Raw genomic sequence first — 27,185 nt, forward strand, 5'->3', positions numbered from 1 at the left:
ATCTCAAGCAAAATGTGTTACGTTACCAACTGAGACCCAGTTCGAGTGTTTTAGAACGTGGTTGCTATGGTGCCCAGGGTCTTTTACTGTCTGCAGTTCTTATCCTGACTGTGGTGTTCCCAGGCCTTAATCCTAGAATGGAGTTATGCTGTTTAGAGGCCTACTAGCACATTTAGGGCTGCCTCAGTTTACCCTACAATTTACCAGCACTGAGGCCACGGAGCCTTGCAGGTCCCTTTGGCTCTGGTTAGCCAGTCATAGCAAAAGGAGCTGTGGCTGCTGCTTCCCATGGCTCCCTTTGGCTGCAAACAGCAAATCGGATCCAATGGGAGCCACGAGGCTTTGTGGCTGCGGCACCAGTAAATAAACACACCAGTGTAGCCAGTTAGCAGTTTTCTCAAAGTGGTTTCATGGACCATTTTGAGTATCACTGCTTTAGACGTCTACTCACAAATTCAAGGACTAACAGGAATAAGCAGTCAGAATTGGGAGTACTAATAGACAAGTCATAACTGAGCTTAAGTGGCATCTCAGATACTTGATGGGATAAATCTCATAACTGCAGTATTGGCATAGAGGGGTACATCTTGTTCAGGAAGAGCATGTAGGAATAAAAGGGAGGTGGTGTTGTATTGTACACTTGTTCTGAGTTCCAGAAAGAGGCACGAGGCAGACCAGCTGAAAGTCTCTGGGTAAAGACGAAGTGGGGAAAACACATCCAAACCAGGAAGAGGAGGGAGATGAGGCATTTCTAGAACAAATAAAACAAATATCCAGACCCTTATAGTAATGAGGGACTTTACCTACCTAGACATCAGTGGGAAAAGTAATGTGATAAAACACAAAATATCCAATAAGTTCTTGGAATGTCATGGGGACAATGCTTTGTTTCAGAAACTGAAGGAAGTAACCCAGGGCATAGGCATTTAAGAATTGATTCTGACCAACAGGGAGGAGATGGTTGTGAACCTGTAGGTAGAGGCCTATTTGGGAGAAAGTGATTATGAATAAGGCTGTGAATCATTCATGGAGGTCACAGAAATCATGAAACAAAAAACAGGACTATGTAGCACTTTAAAGACTAACAAGATGGTTTATTAGGTGATGAGCTTCCGTGGGCCAGACCCACTTCCTCAGATCAAATAGTGGAAGAAAATTGACACAACCATATATACCAAAGGATACCATCAAAAAAATGAACACATATGAAAAGGACAAATCAAATTTCATGTGTTCCTTTTTTTGATTGTATCCTTTGGTATATATGGTTGTGCCAATTTTCTTCCACTATTTGATCTGAGGAAGTGGGTCTGGCCCACGGAAGCTCATCACCTAATAAACCATCTTGTTAGTCTTTAAAGTTCTACATAGTCCTGTTTTTTGTTTCAGCTACACGAGACTAACACGGCTACATTTCTATCACAGAAATCATGGATTCTGTGACTTTCTGGGACCTTTGTGACTTCCACAGTAGTTGGCGTGGTACATCTCAGGGCATCCCTGGGGCCAGATGCTGTGCTGGAGCATTGGTTGGAGAGCAGTCAGGGTACCCTGGGCAGTTCACCCACCTGGAGTGGAAGTAGTAGTGGCACCCTAGCCTGCTCTCAGAGCAGTGGAGTCTGCTGGAGTGCTGCCTTTCCCCAGCACCTAAAATTTATTTAGGGCAATTTTTAGTAAAAGTCATAGACAGGTGACAGGTCATCTTAACCATAGTTCTCTCCAGCAAAGTGACAGAGTCCCTGTGTGCCTACCTGGTCATCAACAGTTTATGGAATTTGCTTTGGTCACAAGGATGTCACAATAGTGCTTGTGTAAGTTTAACTGGAAGTTCTGGTTGACAGACTGAGAGGCCATCTATCTCTCAGTACTGGAGCTAGTTGGAGAAAGGATTGAGAGAAGGTGTTGAGGAAAGACTAAACCATGAATACATTTGTGAGTGAACAGGAGGTAATTGATAGAGGTAAGGGTCACTATTGTATTTTTTATATCCAACCTGTATCCACACATACACATTCAAGAGCATGGGTGCATAGAAACGTGTAATATTCTCCATTTATATGACCAGATCATTAGCTGCTGTAAATCCAGTGAGCCTCTACTGACTTCCCTTTTAATTGACTTGAGTTGAAAGACTGGCCTACAGCCTCTGAACCTGGAAACTTTCCTGACAACCTGTGTCACTATTGGATGTTATGGGGAAGGTCTTCTTTCCTTTCTCCAGTTGTTTTATGTTGTTAATATGGGTCCTTATTTTATGACTTCTGCATCCTTGGAGCCAAAATCTAGTGGTGCAAAGCATCAGAGATGGGAGAAATTAGAAGAGAAAACACAGAAGGACTTCTCTTCTAGCTGACTGTGTCTAGACTACAAAGTTCTATCACTTTTCTTTTGAAAGAGGCTTTTTTTCTGACAGTTGGCCCATCTACACTGGGCCAAATGTCAGAAAAAAAGCCTCTTTCAGAACATCCCTTCTTCCTCGTAGAATGAGGTTTACTGAGATGCTGAAAAAACATGTCTGCTTTTCCAATATTTTTTTGGAAAAGCAGACGCATTCCTTGGACGTGGCAGAGCTTTTCTGGGATATCTCTGGTATCCTGGAAAAACTCTGCAGTCTAGATGTACCTGCTGTCTACTTAAGATATTAAGTGGATAGCTAGCATATTAAATGGAGGATAACAAAGCGTTTCTTAGCAACACTAGTGCTCTTAATCCTTCACCATTACTATTGCAACTGTATGGGCAATGTAAGTTACAGTTCTGATTCCATCTGCATCTGGGTGTTGGAATCGAAGGGTAAGGATGGGTAATCGCCTAATCTTGAGCAATCTTTCATGGGAAGGGTAAATTCTGATCAATTCCTCCTCCATGCCTTGGAATGCTGTTACAATGGAGACAGATAAATATGGCATTTCAGATTTCTTGTTAAATATTAAGTCTCCAGGAGAATTTCTGCTGAGAGACACATGGGAGATAAAATCCTGATTTTATTAATACATCAACTATGTCACAGTTTCATAGAGTTTAAGGCTGGTAGGTCATTCGATCATGTACTTTAATCTTCTGTATGTCACAAACCATTACGTTTCACCTAGCAACCCTATGCTGAAACCAAAACTTGTCTTGGACTAAAAATTGTCACTCTTGAAGGGTATGTCAACACAGCAGTGTTAATTTGGAATAACTGATGTTAGGGCTGCCTCAGTTTACCCTACAATTTACCAGCACTGAGGCCACGGAGCCTTGCAGGTCCCTTTGGCTCTGGTTAGCCAGTCATAGCAAAAGGAGTTGTGGCTGCTGCTTCCCATGGCTCCCTTTGGCTGCAAACAGCAAATCGGATCCAATGGGAGCCACGAGGCTTTGTGGCTGCGGCACCAGTAAATAAACACACCAGTGTAGCCAGTTAGCAGTTTTCTCAAAGTGGTTTCATGGACCATTTTGAGTATCACTGCTTTAGACGTCTACTCACAAATTCAAGGACTAACAGGAATAAGCAGTCAGAATTGGGAGTACTAACAGACAAGTCATAACTGAGCTTAAGTGGCATCTCAGATACTTGATGGGATAAATCTCATAACTGCAGTATTGGCATAGAGGGGTACATCTTGTTCAGGAAGAGCATGTAGGAATAAAAGGGAGGTGGTGTTGTATTGTACACTTGTTCTGAGTTCCAGAAAGAGGCACGAGGCAGACCAGCTGAAAGTCTCTGGGTAAAGACGAAGTGGGGAAAACACATCCAAACCAGGAAGAGGAGGGAGATGAGGCATTTCTAGAACAAATAAAACAAATATCCAGACCCTTATAGTAATGAGGGACTTTACCTACCTAGACATCAGTGGGAAAAGTAATGTGATAAAACACAAAATATCCAATAAGTTCTTGGAATGTCATGGGGACAATGCTTTGTTTCAGAAACTGAAGGAAGTAACCCAGGGCATAGGCATTTAAGAATTGATTCTGACCAACAGGGAGGAGATGGTTGTGAACCTGTAGGTAGAGGCCTATTTGGGAGAAAGTGATTATGAATAAGGCTGTGAATCATTCATGGAGGTCACAGAAATCATGAAACAAAAAACAGGACTATGTAGCACTTTAAAGACTAACAAGATGGTTTATTAGGTGATGAGCTTCCGTGGGCCAGACCCACTTCCTCAGATCAAATAGTGGAAGAAAATTGACACAACCATATATACCAAAGGATACCATCAAAAAAATGAACACATATGAAAAGGACAAATCAAATTTCATGTGTTCCTTTTTTTGATTGTATCCTTTGGTATATATGGTTGTGCCAATTTTCTTCCACTATTTGATCTGAGGAAGTGGGTCTGGCCCACGAAAGCTCATCACCTAATAAACCATCTTGTTAGTCTTTAAAGTTCTACATAGTCCTGTTTTTTGTTTCAGCTACACGAGACTAACACGGCTACATTTCTATCACAGAAATCATGGATTCTGTGACTTTCTGGGACCTTTGTGACTTCCACAGTAGTTGGCGTGGTACATCTCAGGGCATCCCTGGGGCCAGATGCTGTGCTGGAGCATTGGTTGGAGAGCAGTCAGGGTACCCTGGGCAGTTCACCCACCTGGAGTGGAAGTAGTAGTGGCACCCTAGCCTGCTCTCAGAGCAGTGGAGTCTGCTGGAGTGCTGCCTTTCCCCAGCACCTAAAATTTATTTAGGGCAATTTTTAGTAAAAGTCATAGACAGGTGACAGGTCATCTTAACCATAGTTCTCTCCAGCAAAGTGACAGAGTCCCTGTGTGCCTACCTGGTCATCAACAGTTTATGGAATTTGCTTAGGTCACAAGGATGTCACAATAGTGCTTGTGTAAGTTTAACTGGAAGTTCTGGTTGACAGACTGAGAGGCCATCTATCTCTCAGTACTGGAGCTAGTTGGAGAAAGGATTGAGAGAAGGTGTTGAGGAAAGACTAAACCATGAATACATTTGTGAGTGAACAGGAGGTAATTGATAGAGGTAAGGGTCACTATTGTATTTTTTATATCCAACCTGTATCCACACATACACATTCAAGAGCATGGGTGCATAGAAACGTGTAATATTCTCCATTTATATGACCAGATCATTAGCTGCTGTAAATCCAGTGAGCCTCTACTGACTTCCCTTTTAATTGACTTGAGTTGAAAGACTGGCCTACAGCCTCTGAACCTGGAAACTTTCCTGACAACCTGTGTCACTATTGGATGTTATGGGGAAGGTCTTCTTTCCTTTCTCCAGTTGTTTTATGTTGTTAATATGGGTCCTTATTTTATGACTTCTGCATCCTTGGAGCCAAAATCTAGTGGTGCAAAGCATCAGAGATGGGAGAAATTAGAAGAGAAAACACAGAAGGACTTCTCTTCTAGCTGACTGTGTCTAGACTACAAAGTTCTATCACTTTTCTTTTGAAAGAGGCTTTTTTTCTGACAGTTGGCCCGTCTACACTGGGCCAAATGTCAGAAAAAAAGCCTCTTTCAGAACATCCCTTCTTCCTCGTAGAATGAGGTTTACTGAGATGCTGAAAAAACATGTCTGCTTTTCCAATATTTTTTTGGAAAAGCAGACGCATTCCTTGGACGTGGCAGAGCTTTTCTGGGATATCTCTGGTATCCTGGAAAAACTCTGCAGTCTAGATGTACCTGCTGTCTACTTAAGATATTAAGTGGATAGCTAGCATATTAAATGGAGGATAACAAAGCGTTTCTTAGCAACACTAGTGCTCTTAATCCTTCACCATTACTATTGCAACTGTATGGGCAATGTAAGTTACAGTTCTGATTCCATCTGCATCTGGGTGTTGGAATCGAAGGGTAAGGATGGGTAATCGCCTAATCTTGAGCAATCTTTCATGGGAAGGGTAAATTCTGATCAATTCCTCCTCCATGCCTTGGAATGCTGTTACAATGGAGACAGATAAATATGGCATTTCAGATTTCTTGTTAAATATTAAGTCTCCAGGAGAATTTCTGCTGAGAGACACATGGGAGATAAAATCCTGATTTTATTAATACATCAACTATGTCACAGTTTCATAGAGTTTAAGGCTGGTAGGTCATTCGATCATGTACTTTAATCTTCTGTATGTCACAAACCATTACGTTTCACCTAGCAACCCTATGCTGAAACCAAAACTTGTCTTGGACTAAAAATTGTCACTCTTGAAGGGTATGTCAACACAGCAGTGTTAATTTGGAATAACTGATGTTATTGCAAAATAACATAGTCCGCATCTACACAGCAAGCCATTATTTCAACATAATGTCAAATAATGTCAAGCTGGAGGACTTCTTTCTCCAACTCCTATAACCCGCATTTTATGGGGAGTAAGGGAAGTAGGAGGAAGAGTGCTCTTTCCCCGACTTCCTGCTGTGTAGACAGCGCCAAAAGCCGAAATAAACTATTTCAACTTAAGCTGCACAATTGGTAGCTCAAGTTGTGTAGCTTATTTCTGCTTTAGCCCTGCTGTGTAGATGTGCCCAAGACCTAGGAGACTAAGATGCTGTGTGCTGCAGACAGAGGATAGGAGAAACTGAAATGCTACCAATACCTGAGGCCTTTGCAATGGTAGAGAAATGATTAGGTCAGAAATGCCCTGATGATCCTGGTGGTTGATCAGTGCCCCATACTCCCGAAGAAGACAAATTCCCAACCTCCCAAACAATAATCCCTGCTAGTCTGACCCAGGGAAAATTCCTCCCCACCCTCAAATCTGGAGATCAATTGCATCCTGACCAATGTTCTCTCCAATTCTACGTGTAGAATACATTTTATGTGCATTGAGGCATGTACGGATGTGTACAACCATTAGAAACACATGTCTGCCACCCAAGTGCTCAGTTTACGGGTAACACTGATCCTGGCTATGTGAGCAAGACTTACCAAGACTTAATCTCTGAGGCTTCACATAAAGGTATGGGGCAATCACCCTACCCATGGAAAACACCTAGCTAGATAATTTCATGGAGGTTAGGTCCATAAAAGGCTATTAGCCAGGGGATAAAATGGTGTCCTTGGCCTGTGTTTGTCAGAGGCTGGAGAGGGATGGCAGGAGATAAATCGCTTGATTGTTGTCTTCTGTCCACCCTCTCTGGGGCACCTGGTGCTGGCCACTGTCGGCAGACAGGATACTGGGCTAGATGGACCTTTGGTCTGACCCAGTACGGCCGTTCTTATGTTCTTATGTTGTGCATTGGGGGAAAATCTTTTAGGGTCTCTAGAGGCAACTGGACAAATACCTATTCCATGTGTCTTCTCTGCAAGTATTTAAATTACCATAAAATAAAACTGAAGCCTTTTTTCAAAACAGAGTGCATAAAGTTTGACTTCTAAATTCATACAGTGGGGTCTTTAAAAAGTGGCTTGATTTTCAAGAGATACTGAACCCCTAGAAGTTCTTTGCACCATCCATAGGTAATTCTGGGTGCTCAGCACTTTTGGAAATGACACCCTGACTAAGCAAAACACTTCAGCATGTGTTTAACTTTAGATTTATTTGTTGGCATTGAGTTAGGCATGTGATTAATTTGTTGAATCAGGATGTAGGCGTGTTAATATGGATTTAGGAGTTTTAGTTTAGGCACCCAGTTTTAAAAATCTTGGCTCTAAATTATTCTGTGTGCTATCAAAATGCCTAAATTAATAGTAAAGGTGGAAAAGATTATTTTATGTGGGGATCTTATTTAAAAGGAGCAGCTTTTCCTTATTATAATCCGTCCCCCCACAATAGCTCTGCAAACAGACATGGTCACCATGAGGGAAGAAAAGGATTTGCATGATTCCCAGGTCCACTTATCACCATGTCTGGTCTCCTACAGAGTCTTTACTAGATAGTGAATTAAAGACACAAGCCCTGAATCCCAACATCAATGATAACCAGCAGAATCCTTTCCTTTAATTTCAGCTGTTTACAGCGAGGTTGTTTTCCTCCTGGACCATATGGACGATCAAGATAAGGCCTCTATTGCCCTTCAGATTGTCAAGATAGCTGAGACCAAACTGGCTGTCGTTGTGACTGTTCTGCTAGAAAAGCTTCAGCAGGATGAGGTAGGGCAGTTTCATCAAATCACATCTGTTTTCCATGTTTCCACTCCAAATTCTGTTTGACTTCATGGAAGTAATTCAATACAGAACTTGGCTCAGCCCACCTTCAGTGTAATCAGTATTTACCCTTCTGTCTTCATGCAAAACTCATCATGCAAAATTCTGTTACAGATCAGGATGATATAATAAAGAGACACTCAGAGGAGCACTGTCCTTTTCTACACACTGGAGTACATGGGCTGTATATTATAAAAGTGCACTGTAGGGGTATCTATAATCTCTTATAGCAGTATTTTGTCCTCCTTTAGCATCTTCATCCAAAAACCTCAAAGCACTTACCTACTTACTCATGAATTCGGTTTTACAGCCCCTTTGGGAGAGTGATAAACATCCCCATTTACTGATGGGCTGTGTCATGGGGAATTAAATAACTTGCTCAACACCACATAGTGAGTTAGTAGAAGAATGGTGAATAAAATCATGTGAACTGACTCTCTGCTCTAAACCCAAGACAACACTTCTTAATTATAATGACATATGATTGGGATATAGCTCTGAAGGGTTCTTAAATAATCCAAACCCCTTTTTCTTTTATTAATACTCGCATCCAGCAAAGTCCATTTCTCTATTAAGGGTCAACACAGAAGGCATTTTAGTTTCAAGTACCAGGAAGCCAAGACAAGCAGTTCATTTCTGGCTTGCTTGAATAGTGTGGGGCGCTTGTATTCATAAGTTATCAATTATGATTTTCAATTAAAAATCCTCCTAACATTTAAAAATGAATGGAAAGAGGCAGAGCCTCTCCCCACTAGAGCAGTAATAATAGCAGTTTGCAGAGGCATCCTTTAAAAGCACAACCACTGGAATGTGTAGCCAACCATTGGCTTTGAACATTCCAAAGTGCTTTATGACCTTAGCAGGCAGTTCACACCTTCAGCTGCCTGAATTCAGAGTTATAGACTCACAGGAGACAGATGTGAAAGGCTTGTTGGATCATCCAATTTCCCAGCAGTGCCTTTTTCATTTTTTGGGGCCAAACCAATTTTAAAAGCTCCTAGTGACTGGGTTTCCACCACTTTCCAATGAAGACGATGTAATAACCTGATAGATGTCTTATAGCTGGGGCATTTTTCCTGATGTTAAAGTCTAAATTTTATGTCTCTGATACTGCCCCCTGCTGTGCAATGTATGTGCTGCAGGGTAAGAAACACTGACTCCTAAGCATCCTCACTCCACAGTGCATGCTATGCAGCAAGGAGGTGGTGGCTGGCTGGAGTAGGCAGTCACGGTTGTGCTGACTCTGTGGAGGAGAGCTGACCTGATCTGAGCCCAGGGGAGTCCAGTTGTTTTCCCACTGTGATGTGATACGATTCATTTTAGATTCAAGAGAAACCAGGACACTCCAGGGATACTTAACCACTTTCTTATTTATTGCAAGCTTTAAGCAGTTATGACAGTTGTTTAAGTTTTACAAGCCTTAAAAACAATTACTACACAATTTAAACCTTAAATGCCATACATTCTAAAGCAAGAATATAGTGCAAAGCAATGCAAAAGCAATTAATAAAAGAGCTACTATAATACAATAAGAAAGACTAGTTCACTTACACTTCACCCGTATGCTACCTACAGTAGCAGGCAGGAGGTCAGGGTTCCTTTTCTTCCCATGCATTGGAACACCATGCACTGGATCACCGGTGTGAAGGGCCTATTTACTTCTAGTTACATCGAGCAGTACCTGTGGGTCAATCCTGCTCATTCCCTCCCACTGATTGTTCTTACTAAGCCCATTTTATAGCAAAGCGAGACTTGGTTGTTCTAATAATATTTACCAATTGATTACGTATTGTGTAGGATATGGAACATGCCCAATACCCTATCTGGAGTACATCCTGTCACTCAGGATGTTGCTGCTATGTGCATAGTTGACAGTTGTATGGCTGCATCTGTAATTTGTGGTTATCAGAAACAGAAGTACCTGTACAAGATTGCTTGCCATGTGTTCTTGACATAGTCTCACGTACCATGCTTCATCTGCATTGTTATGCAAAACATTCCTTCCTCTCACAGCTTCTCCCATGACCTTGCCTGCATGCTTATGTGCACCAGACTTGAGACAGGCCTGGGTTTTGCTTGTTAGAGATCCGCACGTGTTAAAGGGAGACGTGGCCATTTATTGTCAAGGCAGGCTCCCCTACACCCACCCAACCTCACCCTGATGCATGAGGTCAGATCCCATAGAGGTTGCAGGTCTCTATTTAAAAGTCAGTTCTGCTGGCCTCCCTGCACTTTTTAAAATTTTCTCCTGAATTACTTCCAAGCTGTTGATCTTTTCTGGGGAATGTGGTGCCAAAAAAGTGAAATAAGCCAGAAGCAGTCACACCTCAGATGAACAATGAGAAACTGTTGTCTTCCTGCTTTATGACAAGATTCCTGTATGTAACAAACCCAACCCAGATGGCTGACTTTTTTTTTCACTGTCACTCCAGGTCACTTGTTGTTTCCCACTTTTCTCCCTCTCATTATGTCAGTTATATTGACCCCCTCTCTAGGTGCGCTAGTTTGCAGTTCTCTGAAATCAGTCTTGTTCTGCTCAGGTTTCTAATTTCTCTGTGCCCCTCTTTATTATTTCTCTGTCACAACTCATACCTTCAACTCCTCCATATTTAGTATCATCTGTGAATTTGAACTTTGATGGACCCCATAAAAGAGACCTTCAAGTGTGCTACTGTCAATGTAGAGGTAACTCCTGAGCTAATTTTCCCTAAAAGCTGCAGAAGATTTACTGCAGGAGTTGGGTATTTTATCATTGTATTTACAAATTCTGTCTGGAGTGGATAAAAAAAGGCATGATGCTAATAATAACAATAACAACAATAACAATAATAATAATAATAACAACAATAATAATAATAAACGAAATTGGATAAGGGGGCAGTGCAGGGCCCTTATTCTGATTAAAAAATGTGTAAATTGCTCAGCTTCTTCTGAAATGCTGCTAGCTGGGGTGATTGTGGAGGGCATAGCAAGTTTTATACAAATGAAGACTAGGGGTTACTTGAGTGAGTATGCAGGCTGTGGAATCAGTGTGGTCTAGTGGAGAGGACTCCAGATAGTGAATCAGAAGACCTGAATTATTTTCCTGGCTATTGATCTGCTCTTTTAGCCTGGGCTAGTTGTTTCATGTTTAGATTGTAAACTCTTTTGGGCAGAAGCTTATTAGCGTAAGTGTTACTATATTGCGTTACTATATTAGCTTATAGCATTACTATATTGTCATCAAGGAAACATTTTCCCCAATTGTTCTTTTATGTTTTGTCCCCAGAAAAACAGAGTAGACATTTACTGTATCCTGGAGAAAGTATTACAGCAGGATGCCCAGGTCCTAAAGAGAAGGCTACTGAGCAAAATAATAACACTTGCCTCAAAGCACATGAGAGAGACTCAGGTAAGTTAGATTAACGGAAGTGTTGGAGCATAAGCTTTTGTGGTCAAAGACCCACTTCACTGCTTTGCAGATTCAGACTAACACGGCTACCCCTCTGATACTCAGGTAAGTTAGTTTTCCCTATATGCTAATGACAGGAATGAAAGCTTAAACTAATTAAAACATTTTTTGTAAACTATATACTGAAACTCCAGGATTAATGACTGCTAGGGGCCCACAGATCCCCACACCGTCCTCCAGAAATCCCAGGTCCTAAGCAGCATGTGACTAGTTTCATCTTGTTCAAGTTACACATGTACTTAAGTGCTTTGTAAGGTCAGGATATTGTGACATATATCAGATGCAGAGAGGCCTACCGCTTCTTAACAAGCAAGTATTTTGTGAAGTCTCCTAGGGATTTCATTATTGATACTGATTTTGTGTGGAAGGTGCTCTGATACTATGGTGTTAAGCAGCAGGATGAAACCTTTAAACAGAATCGGAGCTGTTTCCAAAAGAAGCAGTATTTGGATTTAGGGTATAGTTTATTCAGGAAAATTCTCTGAATATCTTGAAGCTGCCCACCTCCTCTGAGGGAAAAATATCATGTCACTATGATAGCCAATCATCCACCACAAATAGCTAATAGCGAATAGTCTAAGCAGCTTGCAAACAACTGAAAGGCTGACAAGTGTTTAGCCAAACGATTCAATGATTATTTATGACTCATGATTCTGTTCTCAGAAAGTTGGGTGGAAAACAGAAATAAGAACTTGATTCATTTGAGCAGCATTGGCTGGTGTAGTTGGCTTTAATCACTTCAGTCTCTCTCTTTTTGTATTTTTTAAGGAAGCAACAAATGAACTAAAAGTGGCAGCGAGCAACACATTAGTGGCTCTGGCACGCTGCTATTTCAGTGAGGTGATGTATGAGCTTCAATGTCATCTGAATCCACTGAAGCTGTCTGACGTGTTCACTTTGATTACGCTGGGCAACCTATCATCAGCCTATCGTAGGTCAACTTCCATCTTTTGTTTCAAAGTTATTGTCTTCCATTTAAGGACAGAGGTTCACGCTCTGTACAGCTACACAGAGTGCTATTTGGGGGGCATGAGATGAACTGCTGTGGCTGGTTCCAGTTGCTAGACCATGAGCTATCCACACCAAGGTGCAAGCTCTTATGCCCCATTTGAAGTTCTTAAAGGACAGGATTGAGGAAAATCAGGTCTAGTGGAGCTCTTCTCCATTCCATTTCTCATCCCTCCCCAGTGCTCTCTCTCCTACTCTGGGAGAGGATTGGGCATCTGGCACAGCTGCACATTGGTGGAGAATGCTCCTCCTCAGGGTAAATCCCCCACAAATTTTTTACTTCTGCCTTATCATTTGTGTACGCAGCACAAAATGACCTAGGAGCCCATAGCATCCGACCCAGCGGTGTTTCTAAATGCGATAGTAAGAAGGCAGATAACAGTCAATTGTCTGTCTTCCTTTTCTTCTGGTCCTTCTTTTCAGCACTCAAGTGCATTCCTTTTGTGGGAATGACACTGTACGGCATGAGCTCCATGCGGATGTTAGACGACGAGAGCAGGCTGATGCAACAATTTTGTGGTGGTAAGTGCCAGCACTTATTGTAGATGTCCAAAATGGATATTTAGGGGCCTTGGTACAGAGTTAAGTGACTGATCATTTACAAACAGGCTCTGAACTGGATTGTACCAGGGGCTGAGTCCTCATGCTCCTGTGGCACTCAGTGGAGTTGAGAGTACTCCTTACTTTGCTGGAGGTGCTGAGCATTTGTAAGTTCAGGCCCTTTATGACTTGTGGCTATTTTAAAAATAAACAAAAGCTGATGCTGCCCATGTGCCAGGAAACTCCTGGGGGAGAATGTGCAGGCAACAGACTGAATTACATTTAAAAATGTCCCGTTTTCCACCCCTCCACCCATTCCTCCTCTTTAGTTGCTTAATTATCATCTCCTTTCACCCTCTTTCTCTGTCCTCTGGTCTTCTCCACTTCTCTCTTCCTTTGCTTTTTAGTTGATGCTCAAGTAAGGCCACGTCTACACTATGCAGAAGATCAATGCTGCTGCAGTTGATCACCAGGGTCCAAATTAGCAGGTCTAGTGAAGACCCACTAATTCGAACTGAGTGGGTGCTCCCGTTGGCACCGGTAGTCCTGCTTCTCATGAGGAATAACACTCCTGTCAACCTTCCACTGTGTGGACAGTCTGAAAACACGATTTAAGATACGTCAACTCCAGCTACATAATTAACATAGCTGGAGTTGCGTACCTTAAGTCAACTTTCCCCTTTAGTGTAGATCAGGCCTAAGGGATTAATCCTGCACCTTTGAGATAAATGGGAATTTTGCCATTAGCTTCATAGAACATAGGATTGAGCCTTAATTTTCCTTTCAAGGGCAGCGGGTGCATCTAATTTTAGGGCAAAATGCTGTCAAATCTCAGTATAGCTAAGAGGAGTTAGGGGCACTGAACATCTTTCAGACAAACTGTAACCCAACAGGAAATCATACAGTTTTAGGGCTAAATAAGCAATAACTGCAGAGGACATGAATCATTCAGAAAACAGCTGGTCAAAATATTTTGTTTTTGTATTACATTTTTCATATTTTTTTCCAAGTTGATGGAATATTAAACTGAAAAAATGTCAATGACAGTTTTAATCAGGATGTGTTCAGTGTTTTTGTGCAGCTAAAAAGGTGGCTGAAATTTGTTGATTTTTGAAACATGTGAATGATCTTTGTAATTTGAAATTTTGAAAAAAACAAGAGTAAACACTTTTAATTTAATTTCAACTACCTTTACAATCATCTCTAATTAAGAGGTAACAAGGGAGAAAAAAATATGTTTTCAAATGATGGGAATTAAAAAGAGATGGAGAGAGACAAAAGAGAAGAAAGCCTTTTGAGAAACAAGAAACGGAAAGGAGGGAAGAGAAATCATTCAAAACTGTTATTGGATTTCATCAGCTGTTCCTGAATTGGGCATGGAATTGTAATAAACTACAAGCCTGGGTGTGTCCACTGATAAAACAACGTATCCTTATTACTAGTGCATCCTTTTCATATTGCCTGTCTTTTTTCCTTCCATGCAGTTCTGGAAAAATGGTCAAGGGCAGTAAATGTATATTTTAGTAACTGGGAAAAGTGGCCATTTCCCAAAATGGGTAAATCTCAATTCTGTGATGAAATTCTTCCCCTCTATCGTCATGTGACAAGCAAATGGACCACATGTGAAGATTTGGAGGTGAGAATTGTAGGCTTTCTAAACCTTTATGAGAAATTGTATTGTTAAATTCTCTGTGTATGGCACTCTTTGTGATGATGGAGTTCAATGGCAGGTTCTTTGGGATAGAACGGAGTATGATGTAAAACATTTAAAAAAGATTATAATGTCACAATCTCATGGAAATTCTGTCTGTACATAGTGTACATAGATTCCAGTTTTGTCACCTGACATGCAGATGAATATAGGAGAATGGGCTAAATTCATTCCTGGCAGATGTCTATTCAGTTCCAGTAGAGTTACAGCAGGAATGAGTTGGTTTAGTGTGCATACTAATCTGGGGAAATATCCCACTTGGGAAAGTTGTGAGGTGCAGTAGAATATAATTCTGAAACCAACACCATAGCTGTGTCTAGACTGGAAAAACTTGCCAGCTGTCTACACTGGCTGCTTGAATTTCCGGAAAAGCACTGACGATCTCATGTAAGATCGTCAATGCTTTTCCGGAAATACTATGCTGCTCCCGTTCAGGCAAAAGTCCTTTTCCGAAAGACTTTTGCGCAAAAGGGCCAGTGTAGACAGCACAGTAGTGTTTTCTGCAAAAAAGCCCCGATCGCGAAAATGGCAATTGGGGCTTTTTTGCGGAAAAGCGTGTCTAGATTGGCCACGGACGCTTTTCCGCAAAAAGTGCTTTTGCGGAAAAGCATCCTGCCAATCTAGATGTGCTTTTCCGAAAATGCTTTTAATGGAAAACTTTTCCGTTAAAAGCATTTTCGGAAAATCATGCCAGTGTAGACGAAGCCATGCATGAGTCTTAACTCTTTACCAGGAAATATTGAGATAGGGCTGTTTCAACAGTGGAAAAGGGAAATTGCACTCGTCAGCAGTAGAAAAGATGGGCCCATTGCATGATATTGAATGAATTTGTAGGAACATAAATTCTGTGTCTCTATGTAGCTCAAGCAGGCCATTATCAAAGCCCTTGGTACTATGATGAGCCTCCTCCTGCATAAAGAAGAGCATCAAGATAAGGTGTTTGAACAGATCCCATGGCTTCTTGAGCAATATAAAGAGGATGTTAATGTTTTTCATGTCACCAAGGTGAGATACTTATTAAAATAACTATCAATGTGTGCGCATAGGTGAACTGCACTAGCTGCTACCAGTGACGTTTCCTGGTCTACATAGTGACTTGTTAGATAATAGATAAACACACAAGTCTTGATTTTATAGACATGGTGACCCAGGTGACAAGTTTTGTAGGTAAAAGCCTCTCATGAAAAGTATCTTCTGTTTCTGGAGATGATAAGGAGGTAAGAAACAAAACACCTGTTCCTTCCCCCCCCCCCCCCCCCACATAAGATACTCCCTCCTTGTGATTTACTGGTACATCCTATCAACTCTGTGTCTCTCTTTTAGATTATAAATAAACTCCTCAGAGCAGGGGCTGCTGTGTGTTGTCTCTGGGCAGTATTAAGTAAACTGCCAGTAGCTGAAAATTAATACTAAGAAGGCCTGAAGTGCATTGCTTTAGATTCTATAACTAGATAGATATAAAATCACTGTCTATTTCATCTACCGTTGTGTACAGGGCTGTTGTAGCTGTGTTGGTTCAAGGATATTAGAGAGACAAGGTGGGTGAGATAATATAATTAAAGATATTATTTCACCCACCTTGTCTCTCTTATTTCATCTACCCTCAGTATCACATGACCAAGGTAACTCTTGTCTGCTGATAGTGAGAGGATGGAGTGAGGGCAGTTGGCTTCAGTAGTATGATTGAGCATGTTCAGTCTCTGTGAGCTGGCTCAGTACAAGCCAAGCAGCAAATCCAGGGCCACAACCCTGCTGCCCTTCCCCCCTCCCCACTTCCTCCATGGTTTACTCCCAATCTATGTTGGCTTTCTGGTCCAGAATATGTGGTTGCTTTTGGGATTGGAATGCCCATGACTTTGAGGGAATCAATGTCTCATGGACTTGACTAAAAGTATCAGAGGACTACACAAGAGCCTAAATGTAGTAAAATATGTAGATTTCATCAGAGCTATCCTGGAAGCTTCAAGCAGCAAAGAAGAAAAGTGTGTAGGTACAGGAAGGAGTTAGACTGTCATCTCATTATCAATAGCCTGGAAGAGAACATAAAATCATCATTGATAAAATTGGCAGATGAAATAAACATTGGGGAGTGGTAAATAATGGAAAGGACAACTCACTGATTCAGAGTGATATAGATCATTTGGTAAACTGGGTGCTAACAATAAATGTGCATTTAAATATGGCTGAATGTAAATAGATGCATCTAGGAACAAAACAATGTAGGTGATACATACATGTTGAGGGATGCTTCCTGAGAAACAGTAACTCTGAAAAATATTTTGGGAAACTTGGTGAATACTCAGCTGAACATGACCTACAAATGCGATGCTGTGGCCAAAAAAGCTGAAGTGATACTGGGATGCATACATGGGGAAATCTCAAGGAGGAATACAGTGGGAAATGCAAAGTTCATTTCCACACTAGAACTGACCAACAGATATTGGTAGATACCCCTGATACCGGCTTCCTGTGAGAAGAGTGCCTTCCACACCCTGCTTGGCTTATAGCAATTCAGCAGGATGCCATTTGGGCTGCACAGAGCCTCAGCCACTTTTCAGCAGCTCACGAACCAAATATTGCAAACTTATATGCAATATACAGCCGTGTGCATTAAGAATATTGTCATCCACAGCACCAGCTGGGGGAAACACCTCTGACATCTTAGCAAGGTATTGTAAGCCCCAATAGATGCAGGACTCACTGTGAATCCAGCCAAGTGCCATCTTAGTGAACACAGTAGGAAGGGGAAAACTATAGCTCCTTGATAAATAAGGTCTAAGGCTTGTGTGACTGCCCCACCTCCCTGACAAAGAAACAGGTGCCACAATACTTCAGACACAGTGGCTGCTTAGTACTCAACTTCATCACACTGGGCACCCTATTATTGGACCTGATGAAGAACACCCAATCACAGAAAGTCCAGTAATCAGAAGACTGTGAGGAAGCCTTCCAGGCCCTGTGAAAACAGCTGAACCAAGAGCTGGTCCTATCCCATCCAACTTCACAAAGCCTTCTATCCTTCAAATGGAGGTCTCGGAGGTAGGACCAGGAGTGGTACTATCTCAAGAAATAGGTGGGAAGGAGCACCAGATCCTTTATCTCAGCTGCAAGCTGTTCTCCTGAGAGACCTGCCGCCCTACTATAGCAAGGGAGGCCCTGGCCATGAAGTGGGTGATCTACACCCTGGGGGTATGTCTACACTACAAAGTTAATTCGAACTAACGGATGTTAGTTCGAATTAACTTTGATAGGCGCTACACTAGCGCTCCGCTAGTTCGAACTTAATTCGAACTAGCGGTGTGCTTAGTTCGAACTAGGTAAACCTCATTGAACGAGGACTAAGCCTAGTTTGAACTTACTAGTTCGAATTAAGGGGTGTGTAGCCCCTTAATTCAAACTAGTGGGAGGCTAGCCCTCCCCAGCTTTCCCTGGTGGCCACTCTGGCCAACACCAGGGAAACTAGTCTGCCCCCCTTCCGGCCCCGGACCTCTTAAAGGGGCACAGGCTGGCCAGCACCCAGCTAGCAGACCCTGCACCTGGCACGGCTCGAGCCAGCCTCCCGCTGCCACCCAGCCATCCCCCTCTTCCCGGGACCAGGCTGGAGGCTCTCGGGAGCCTGCCCAGGACCGCACCCGCCTGGTTTAGTGCGGACATCATGGACCTCGTCCACGACATCCGCACTAGGCACAGGAAAGTGGCCGTCTAGGGCAGGAGAGCTGCCAGCCTGGCCACCCAGGAGCAGGTGTGCATGAAAATGAAGGTGGTCCACTGAGACCCCCAACCCTGAGCCCTGAGCTTACAATGGGCGTATTGGGTCATACCAAAGGTCCATCTAGCCCAGTAGCCTGTCTGCCGACAGTGGCCAACCCTAGAGACCCTGGAGGGGATGGACCGAAGACAGTGATCAAGCCATTTGTCTCGTGCCATCCCTCTCCAGCCTTCCACAAACTTTGGGCAGGGACACCACTCCTACCCCCTGGCTAATAGCACTCCATGGACCCAACCTCCATCACTTTATCTCACTTCTCTTTAAACTCTGTTCTAAGTTCTAGCCGTCACAACCTCCTGCAGCAAGGAGTTCCACAGGTTGAATCTTTGCTTTGTGAAGAGCAACTTTCTGTTAGTAGTTTGAAGCCTGCTACCCATTCTTTTCCTTTGGTGTCCTCTAGTCCTTCTATTATGGGGACTAATGGAGAACTTTTCTTAATGCATCCTCTCCACCCCACTCATGCTTTTATGGACTTCTATCCTATCCCCCCTTAGTGTCCTCTTTTCTAAGCTGAGAAGTCCCAGTCTCTTTAGCCTCTCTTTATATGGGACCTGTTCCAAACCTCTGATCATTGTAGTTGCCCTCCCCTCTCCCACCCTCTCTCTTCCCCTCTCCCACCTCCTTTTCCCAGTCTCCCTGAGTTTTGTTCAATAAAGAGAGATTCTGTTTTTGACCACACGTTTTCTTTATTTTGTACATCAGGAAGGGGGGCTAGGGAAGGGTAAGTGGAAGGAGGTGAGGGAGGAATGGGGTACGAGCCCCCGATGGGGAGGACTGGGCTGGCTCTGCGGGCTTCTGGGGGTGGAAGCTCTCCTGCAGCCCCCCAATTGCTCCCTCTCCCCAGATGGCAGCCTGCGGCAAGTAAGCCAGGCTGATGGCCGAGTGCTGTGATGTGCCCAGTGTGGGCACTCAGAGCACTCCAAGCCAGGACTGCTTTGCAAGAGGGGCACCCCTGAGAACTGTCTGTCCGGGGTGGGGGTCGGGTCCCTTTAAGCACAGCCCTCGGCTAGCCTGAGGCAGCAGCTCCACGCTCTAAGTCCTCATCTGATGCCCTGCCGGCACTGCTTCCCGCCATCCTTAACCCCGGTTCAGGGTCCACTTAATGTGGACATGCTAGTTCGAATTAGCAAAACGCTAATTCGAACTAGTTTTTTTTAGTCTGGATGCATTAGTTGAATTAGCTTAGTTCGAATTAACTAATTCGAACTAAGTTAGTTCGAATTAGCGCTGTAGTGTAGACATACCCTGGGATATTCTGTACTGGGGAAGCCCTTTCAACTGGTCACCAACCATGCACCCCTCAGATGGATTAATAACATGAAGGACACCAGTGCCTGAATCATGAGGTAGTACTTCCCGCTCCAACCCTATGACTTCTGTACGTTACGCTGGGCCAGGGAAGGCTCATGCAAACACAGACTTCTCCCAAGTGGAAGGAGACGATGAAGAGGAAGGTCCACCAATGGACACCCTCTTAAGGGGGAGTGTTTGTGACAGAGGATACCCCCCATGCATGGTTCAGCGGGGGCTAATCATGATCTGTGGGCTATGCCCCTTCATACTTGCTGGGAATGCTCCAACTGGAACCAGGATATAAAAGGGAGCAGCTCAGTTCTGTCTAGGCTGACAGCTGAAGGGAGCAGAGGTGCTTTGCAGGCTTTTGTGGAGGGACTGCCAGTGCCCTAGGATGCAGAAACCAGCCAGCCTGTGGTTCCAGTTGACCCCCCCCCCCCCCCACAACCATCCAATGCCACAGATGGAGGAGAGACCACGGAGTTACTGAGATGACCTGCTGCAGAAGAATGGTGGGAAGTAATCTATGTGAACTAAGCATTATTGAGTTGAGGTATTAGTCTTTGACTCTGCATGTTTTGGAAGAAACCCCATTGAGCTGCAAGACAAGGCCCTGGGCTGGGACCCTGTGGAGTAGGTAGAGCCTGGTGGAGAAGGGCTGGCCACTAGGCAACACTGGTTTGCCCCAAAGGGTGGTTGAGCACTAGGTTGCACGGTCGTACCTAGAAGGGCTTGGGTCGTTGAGCTGAAGAGCCTCATTAAAGGGCTGCTGCACTGACCCTGACTATTAGGCAATGCTGCTCTAAGAACCAGGCCTGCTATGGTCGTTGGGGAGACTAGGTCACTTGGGCTGCCTTAGTTCTTTAACTCCTCCACAACCTGATACCATCCAAACAGGGTGGACCTACCCTGTGACAGGTGACTTACTTACAGTCTATAATATCTGCATGGGGAAATATATGTAATGACCTAGCAGAGAAAGGCATGACATGATCCAGTGGCTACAAACTGAAACAGGAGACATTCAGATGGGAAATAAGGTCTACCTTTTCAGTGGTGGGATATTAGCCATTCAAACCATTTACCAAGAGTCAAGGTGATCATTTTAAAATCAAGATTGGATTTTTGTCTGAAAGTTCTGCTTTAGGAATTATTTTGGCAATTTCTAAGGCCTGTGTCATACAGAAGGCCTGACTAGTTGATGACAATCATCCCTTTTGGCCTTGGAATCTATGAATTCCATGAACCTGCTTCAGTCATTGCATATTGCTCCTTTGTATGCCCACCTTCTAACTTTCACCCTCTGTTGTAGAGTCTGAGGCAGCTCTTGGAAGTCGCTGGTGAATATAAGATCCTTCTACCTGAAGGGAAATTTCAAGCCATCTGCAGTGCTCTGCACGACCGGGTGAGGGGAACTTGTTCTTGTATCACTTGAGCTTAAGCACAGCAGATCTGAAGCATATTAAGAATAAACATCTTTTGAATGCTAGTGAAGAGCCCGGAGACCTTCTCATGCCTTATTGGTTTCTGCTGGCTTAAGAATAAGCAGATAGTGGTCTCATTTTATTAGCTAAAATCCAGCTCAGTTTGTAAAGCAATTTTAGCATAAACCAGTTATTAGAGGGAGTTAGAGTTAGATAGTAAAAACTGATCCCATCCAAATGGGGAGGACCTATCCTGTGACAGGGTGACTTAATTGCAGTCTATAATATCTATGTGGGGAAACATATGTAATAATCTAGCAGAGAAAGGCATAACGTGAGCCAATAACTAGAAAATGAAGCTGGACAAATTCAGACTGCAAATAAGGCCTACATTTTTATGGTGGAATAATTAACCATTTGAACCAGTTACCAAGGGTCAAGTCTTGATTCAATTAGCTCTGCTGCTAAAAACACTTTGAAAGCATGAACTTCTGTTATCCAGTGTCTCGGTCATTGTTTCTGATTCTTGTTGTGCAGTCAGTACCATTTCTTTTGGCTTCAGAGCTCTATTTGGAAAGGTAGGAAGTGAGTGCTTAGAAATTAATTGAGCATCTTCTTTTCAGTTGCTTGTTCTGATTAGTTTTCCTTTGATCACTTCTCTTCTTCCCACAGATCTGTTCTCCAACTCAGCAGCTCATCATGGAAAATCAAATGGAGCTGTGCTATTGTATCCTACTGCTAGGTAGGGGAAGAGACTCCAAATTACACAGTAGTTTCCTTGTAACTTCCTTCTTTTGTAGGTGTGGTAAGAATGAGCTTTCAGTTGTTAGTGAGGATGTGATTTCTTCCTTTGCAGCCCGTTCTTCTCCTGATGACCTCATAGCATTTCTGCACTCGCAGCTGAAGATTGAGAATGAGACTGTTCGTGTGGCAACCCTGAATCTGCTCACAGCTATTATTGGTGCTGACTGTAAGTAACACAGGAGTAACTGTGACTGCTGCGATCATCGCCATCGTGCTGGGGGTTGAGTTGGGGACATCCAGAGCTAAAAGCATGAGCTGCTATAGGTTGATCTAAAGAACCAAGGCTTTGCAGGCATGGTAGGGCTATAACATACTCATCATCTCTGCAAATGGGGCACAGAGGATCTGTAACACAGGGGCGGATATAGGGCAGGGCGAGCGGGGTGGCCGCCCCGGGTCCCGTGCTTCAAAAAGCCCCGCGCACGCGGCGTGGTGCCACCGCACATGAGCATGGTGTCACTGTGCATGCGCCGTGGCAAAGGGGGGGCCCCGCGGAATTATGCTGCCCGGGGCCCCGCAAAACGGTCATCTGCCCCTGCTGCAACACATAGAGTCATATAGTCATAGATTATTAGAACTGGAAGGGACCTTGAGAGGTCATCAAGTCCAGTCCCCTGCCCTCATGGCAGGACCAAGCACTGTCTAGATCATCCCTGATAGGTGTCTATCCAATCTGCTCTTAAATATCTCCAGTGGTGGAGATTCCACAACTTCCCTGGGCAATTTTTCACAGTGTTTAACCAACCTAACAGTTGGGACGTTTTTCCTAATGTCCAACCTAAACCTCCCTTGCTGCAATTTAAGCCCATTGTTTCTTGTCCTATCATCAGAGGCCAAAGAGAACAATTTTTCTCCCTTCTCCTTGCGACACCCTTTTAGATGCATGCTCACCAGAGGGTTGGAAATTCACTAAAGGGACCCAGTGCTGCTCTAAGTTACTCCCATGTGGTCACACAGAAATCAACAGGGTTAATTAAGTGCTGAATGTAGCCTAAAATATTTTCAAGGTACAAATACAAATGTAATCTTGTGGCGGATGCATGTTAATAATAATGAGATAAAAACAAAATAGTACTCCTGACTGAATAAGTATTAGACACTCTAGAATAGATCCCGAATTCTGCTATACTGGTGGTAAACACAGACTAACTTCACTGACCTCCATTTGTCTAACTCTCTTACAATATTTCCATCAGGATAGTATGATGGTGCTATTTACAGAAGTGGAAATACTTCAGACTTAGACTGGTGTAACTGAGATCAGAGTCTGGTCCTATATTTTCCCCGCTGATTCTGTATATGAGTGAAGCTTGGTAGTACTCTTAAATAGGGCACAGGACACATTCTAATGTGGAGCATGAGTGTTTGGAACAAAGATATACTATATTGCACACTTCTCCTTATCTTTCAGTGCCTGAGACAAGAGTTAGAAAGTTTCTGATTGTGAAGGCAGTGAAATCTGCTCTCAGTGATCAGAGTGCTAAGGTAAGATTGTGTGTGGAATAGTGGTATTGCTGTTAATATCTGGGAAGTATTTCACTCAGTGGAGAGTCTGGCAATGAGACACATTTTTAGGCTGAGATTATTAATAGGGTTTCAATTAATCACAGTTAACTAAAAATTAATGCGATTAAAAATTGAAATTTATTACATATTTTTGTGGTTTTTTACATTTTCAAATATATTGATTTCAATTACAACACAATGACAAGTGTGTACTATGCACTTTATATTATTTTTATAACAAACATTTGCATTGTAAAAATGACAAAAGAAATAATATTTTTCAATTCATCTCATAGAAGTGATGTAGAGCAATCTCTTTAGCGTGAAAATGCAACTTACAAATGTAGATATTTTTTGTTAACTGTAATGAAAGAATGTAAAACTTTAGAGTCTACAAGTCCATTCAGACCTACTTCTTGTTCAGCCAGACACTAAGACAAACAAGTTTGTTTACATTTATAGGAGAAAATGCTGCCTTTTTCCTAATTACAGTGTCACCTGAAAGTGAAAACTGGCATTTGCATGGTACTTCTGTAGCCAGTGTTGCAAGGATTTTACATAACAGATGTGTTAATCATTTGTACTTCAGCCACTATTCCAAAGAGATAAAAGAAAAAGCAAAAGGACTCTCATATCCTGTCTCATATTGCATGCAGAAGAGATAATAATAACTCGTGCATAATCTCTACCCTTGCAGGTGAGGATGGCAGCTCTCCATTTTGTCCTGAAGCTGCTCAGTTCAGGAAGTGTGGACAATTGTGCAGCAGGGGATATGGTCGCCTATGTATTCGGAGAGTTCGATGTGTCCACCAGAAATCTGGTAAGGAGAGTTCTTAACACTTAGGACTCAGTTCTGCCATTCTGGCATGCTGATTGTTCCCCTTGACTTCAGTGGGAGCTTTGGATGCTCAAGGATGCAGCTGGACTGAAGGATTAGAGCTAGAATCTGATCAGTGATATTCGTGTAAAACCAGGGTAATGCCCCTGACTTCAGTGGCATTATTTTGGATTTACACAAGTGTAACAGAGACCAGAATCTGATTCTGGATATTTATATCTGACAGTGCGACCTACATTACTTAGACCTCGGGCAAGTCAGTGAAAATTCTGACAACACAATCTTTCAGTGAAATGCTCTTGTATAAGGAAGCACATCTTTTTTATAAATAGACTCTCCAAAGAACACAATGGTGCCCAATCCTGTGGCTGCTGAAGCATACATAAACTATTAGCAAAACACTGAAGTTATGCAGCCTACATCAAGATGTCTAGAACCTGGAAAAGTTTGCTGCACACTTCATTCTCTGTTCTATGTGTACTAGTTCAAAATCTTTTCAATGGGTATTTCCAGCTATGGGCAGAGTCATGGACTCCAGACACAGAGTTCCATGATGGGATCCATGATATACATTAACTTTACAGTAAGTTGTTGAGGATCTTAGCTCTGCCTGGCCCTTTAGCTACGAAGTGGGAGCTTATGGCAGTACTCACCAACTGCCTCTTTTTCATCCTACCCATCTCAAAGAAAGTAGGAGGCAACTCTTTCTCATCAGGCCACATTTGCTCTTATTTAAACTGAAATCAGTAGAGCTGATCAATATTTAGTTTGGTGTAAGGAAGAACAGAATTTAGCCTATAGATAGACTCACATTCACTATGCACAGAATGATCAAGCTGCTTGGGGCATCAGAACAAACAGAATGGCTCCCTCTAGGTTCTGCATATTTATTTCCACTGGGCAGAGTCTGAGTGGCTCTCCTCAGAGATAAAAAGAAGAAATGTTCTTTTTTGAAAATTTTTTTGAAAAGAGTTCAGGGAACTCTTTTATAGAATCATAGAACGATAGGGCTTGAAGAGAATTCAGGAAGTCATCGAGTCCAACCCCCTGCTAAAAGCAGAACCAATTCCAACTAAATCATCTCAGCCAGGGCTTTGTCAAGCTGGGACTGAAAAACCTCTAGGGATGGAGATCTCACCACCTCCCTCAGTAACCCATTCCAGTGCTTCACCACCCTCCTCGTGAAATCGTTTTTCCTAAGATCCACCCCCCCCACACACAACTTGAGACCACTGCTTCTTGTTCTGTCATCTGTCACTACTGAGAACAGCCTCTCTCCATCTTCTTTGTGTCCCCTTGTGCTGGGGTTTTCCTAAGCCTGGGTTCTGACCCACCAGTTAGGTGTTTCTGTTATTCTCTTCCCTTAAGAATCTCCATCATTCGAGGTTTTTAATGCCAGGCTTGGCAAAGCCATGGCTGGAATAATTTAGTTGGGGCTGGCCCTGCTTTGAGCAGGGGGTTGGACTATATGACCTCCTGAGGTCCCTTCCATCCTTAATCCATGATTTTATGATTTGTGCACTCCTAATGCAATGGAAAAGCTCTCCTAGGTCAATATTCAGAAAGGCTTTGTAAGAAATAGACACCGATTCTACAGCCAGTGTTTTCCCACTAGCTAGTAAATTCTATGTATCTATCTCATAGCAGGGGACATTTTATGCCAGTGGTGGACTGAGATCTAGTTTTTCCAGTATAGTTAACACTACATGGACAGGAAAGAAAATCATCAGCGCAGTAACCAAATTCAAGAGGACCAGTGAGAACTGATCACCTCTCGTAAAAGGAATGAATTAGTATTGAGTTAAGCTCTGTGTATGGAAACTCATTCACCAAAGACTTCCTGCTCTTCAGACATAAACAGAATAGTTTGAAGAGCTGAGGGGAGGGGAGTTAGGTGCAACGTTGGTATGAAAATAAAGTTATAAAAGGAGCTGGGCTGGGGAGACTTCTCTGCTCTAAATAAAAAGAAATGCTCCTCTCTGTCATTTGCCACTCAGCATGGGAGAAGCTGTCCAGGAAAGAGAACACAGCACCGGACCCCAAACTGCATGCAATGTGCTAGACAGCTGCCATCAGACAGTCTACAGAAGCCCTCACATACACAGAGCCAGACTCATCTCTCATGTAACTCCTTTGGCTTTGATGGAGTTACGTACACCAGAGGTGAATCTGGTCCCTGGGACTTGTATATACAAGGGTCTCTTTTTGGAGACATATAAATCTTTTGCTATATGGAAGTTAAATGCTTTGGAGAGGGATTTTAGTGACAATCAAACCTATTTAAAAGAAACGTTTGGGAGGGATTTTCTGGTACTAACTTTGTCCATTCTCCTGCTTTGCCAACAGCTACTAGAGACCTGGCTCAGTTCAGGGCAGGAGTGGGAGAGAGAAAGGGCCTTGCAGGCCAGTGTCTGGCTGCTAACTGCCTATCAGGAGATAGTTAATAGCACAGTGAGTATAGTTCTACTCTTCCTTGAGCTGACTTCCCAACTTCTATCAAATCTGACATTCAACGTGAATGCATGAGAAATTCTACTAGGCCTGCAGCTGGGGCCTCAAAGTGAGTAAGATCCCTCTGCTTCCATAAGAGAAAGGTTTCCATAATAGTGCTGTGACAGCACTCAGGCCAGACTGTAAGAAACAGGGCAGGCAGTTCCCCAGACTAGTGATTTTATAATTAGATTCACCAAACCAGTAAGAAAAGAGCTTCTACTCTGGTTAACAAAATACCAAACAATAGTACCCT

General features: G+C 42.9%; 1 protein-coding gene across 1 annotated transcript; it reads left to right on the forward strand.

Annotated features, from left to right (window-relative positions):
- Positions 1-21,968: 21,968 nt before the first annotated feature.
- Positions 21,969-26,965, forward strand: LOC149523327 (maestro heat-like repeat-containing protein family member 2A). The gene is made up of 5 exons (XM_089770423.1): positions 21,969-22,033; positions 22,148-22,261; positions 23,507-23,580; positions 24,299-24,421; positions 26,786-26,965. Exons 1-5 carry the CDS (start codon positions 21,991-21,993, stop codon positions 26,963-26,965), a joined length of 534 nt encoding a protein of 177 aa, XP_089626549.1. The 5' UTR covers positions 21,969-21,990.
- The last annotated feature ends 220 nt before the right edge of the window (positions 26,966-27,185 follow it).

This window comes from Pelodiscus sinensis, chromosome 18, assembly GCF_052426305.1.
Source record: "Pelodiscus sinensis isolate ZL-2025 chromosome 18, ASM5242630v1, whole genome shotgun sequence".
NCBI classification, from domain to species: Eukaryota; Metazoa; Chordata; order Testudines; family Trionychidae; genus Pelodiscus; species Pelodiscus sinensis.

Excerpts from the sequence above, each read along its gene's own strand:
- LOC149523327 (XM_089770423.1), top strand. The coding sequence starts at position 21,991 with ATGGAAAATCAAATGGAGCTGTGCTATTGTATCCTACTGCTAG. Across the intron at positions 22,262-23,506 it reads AGCTATTATTGGTGCTGACT|TGCCTGAGACAAGAGTTAGA; the intron begins GTAAGTAACACA and ends CTTATCTTTCAG. Across the intron at positions 24,422-26,785 it reads ATGTGTCCACCAGAAATCTG|CTACTAGAGACCTGGCTCAG; the intron begins GTAAGGAGAGTT and ends CTTTGCCAACAG.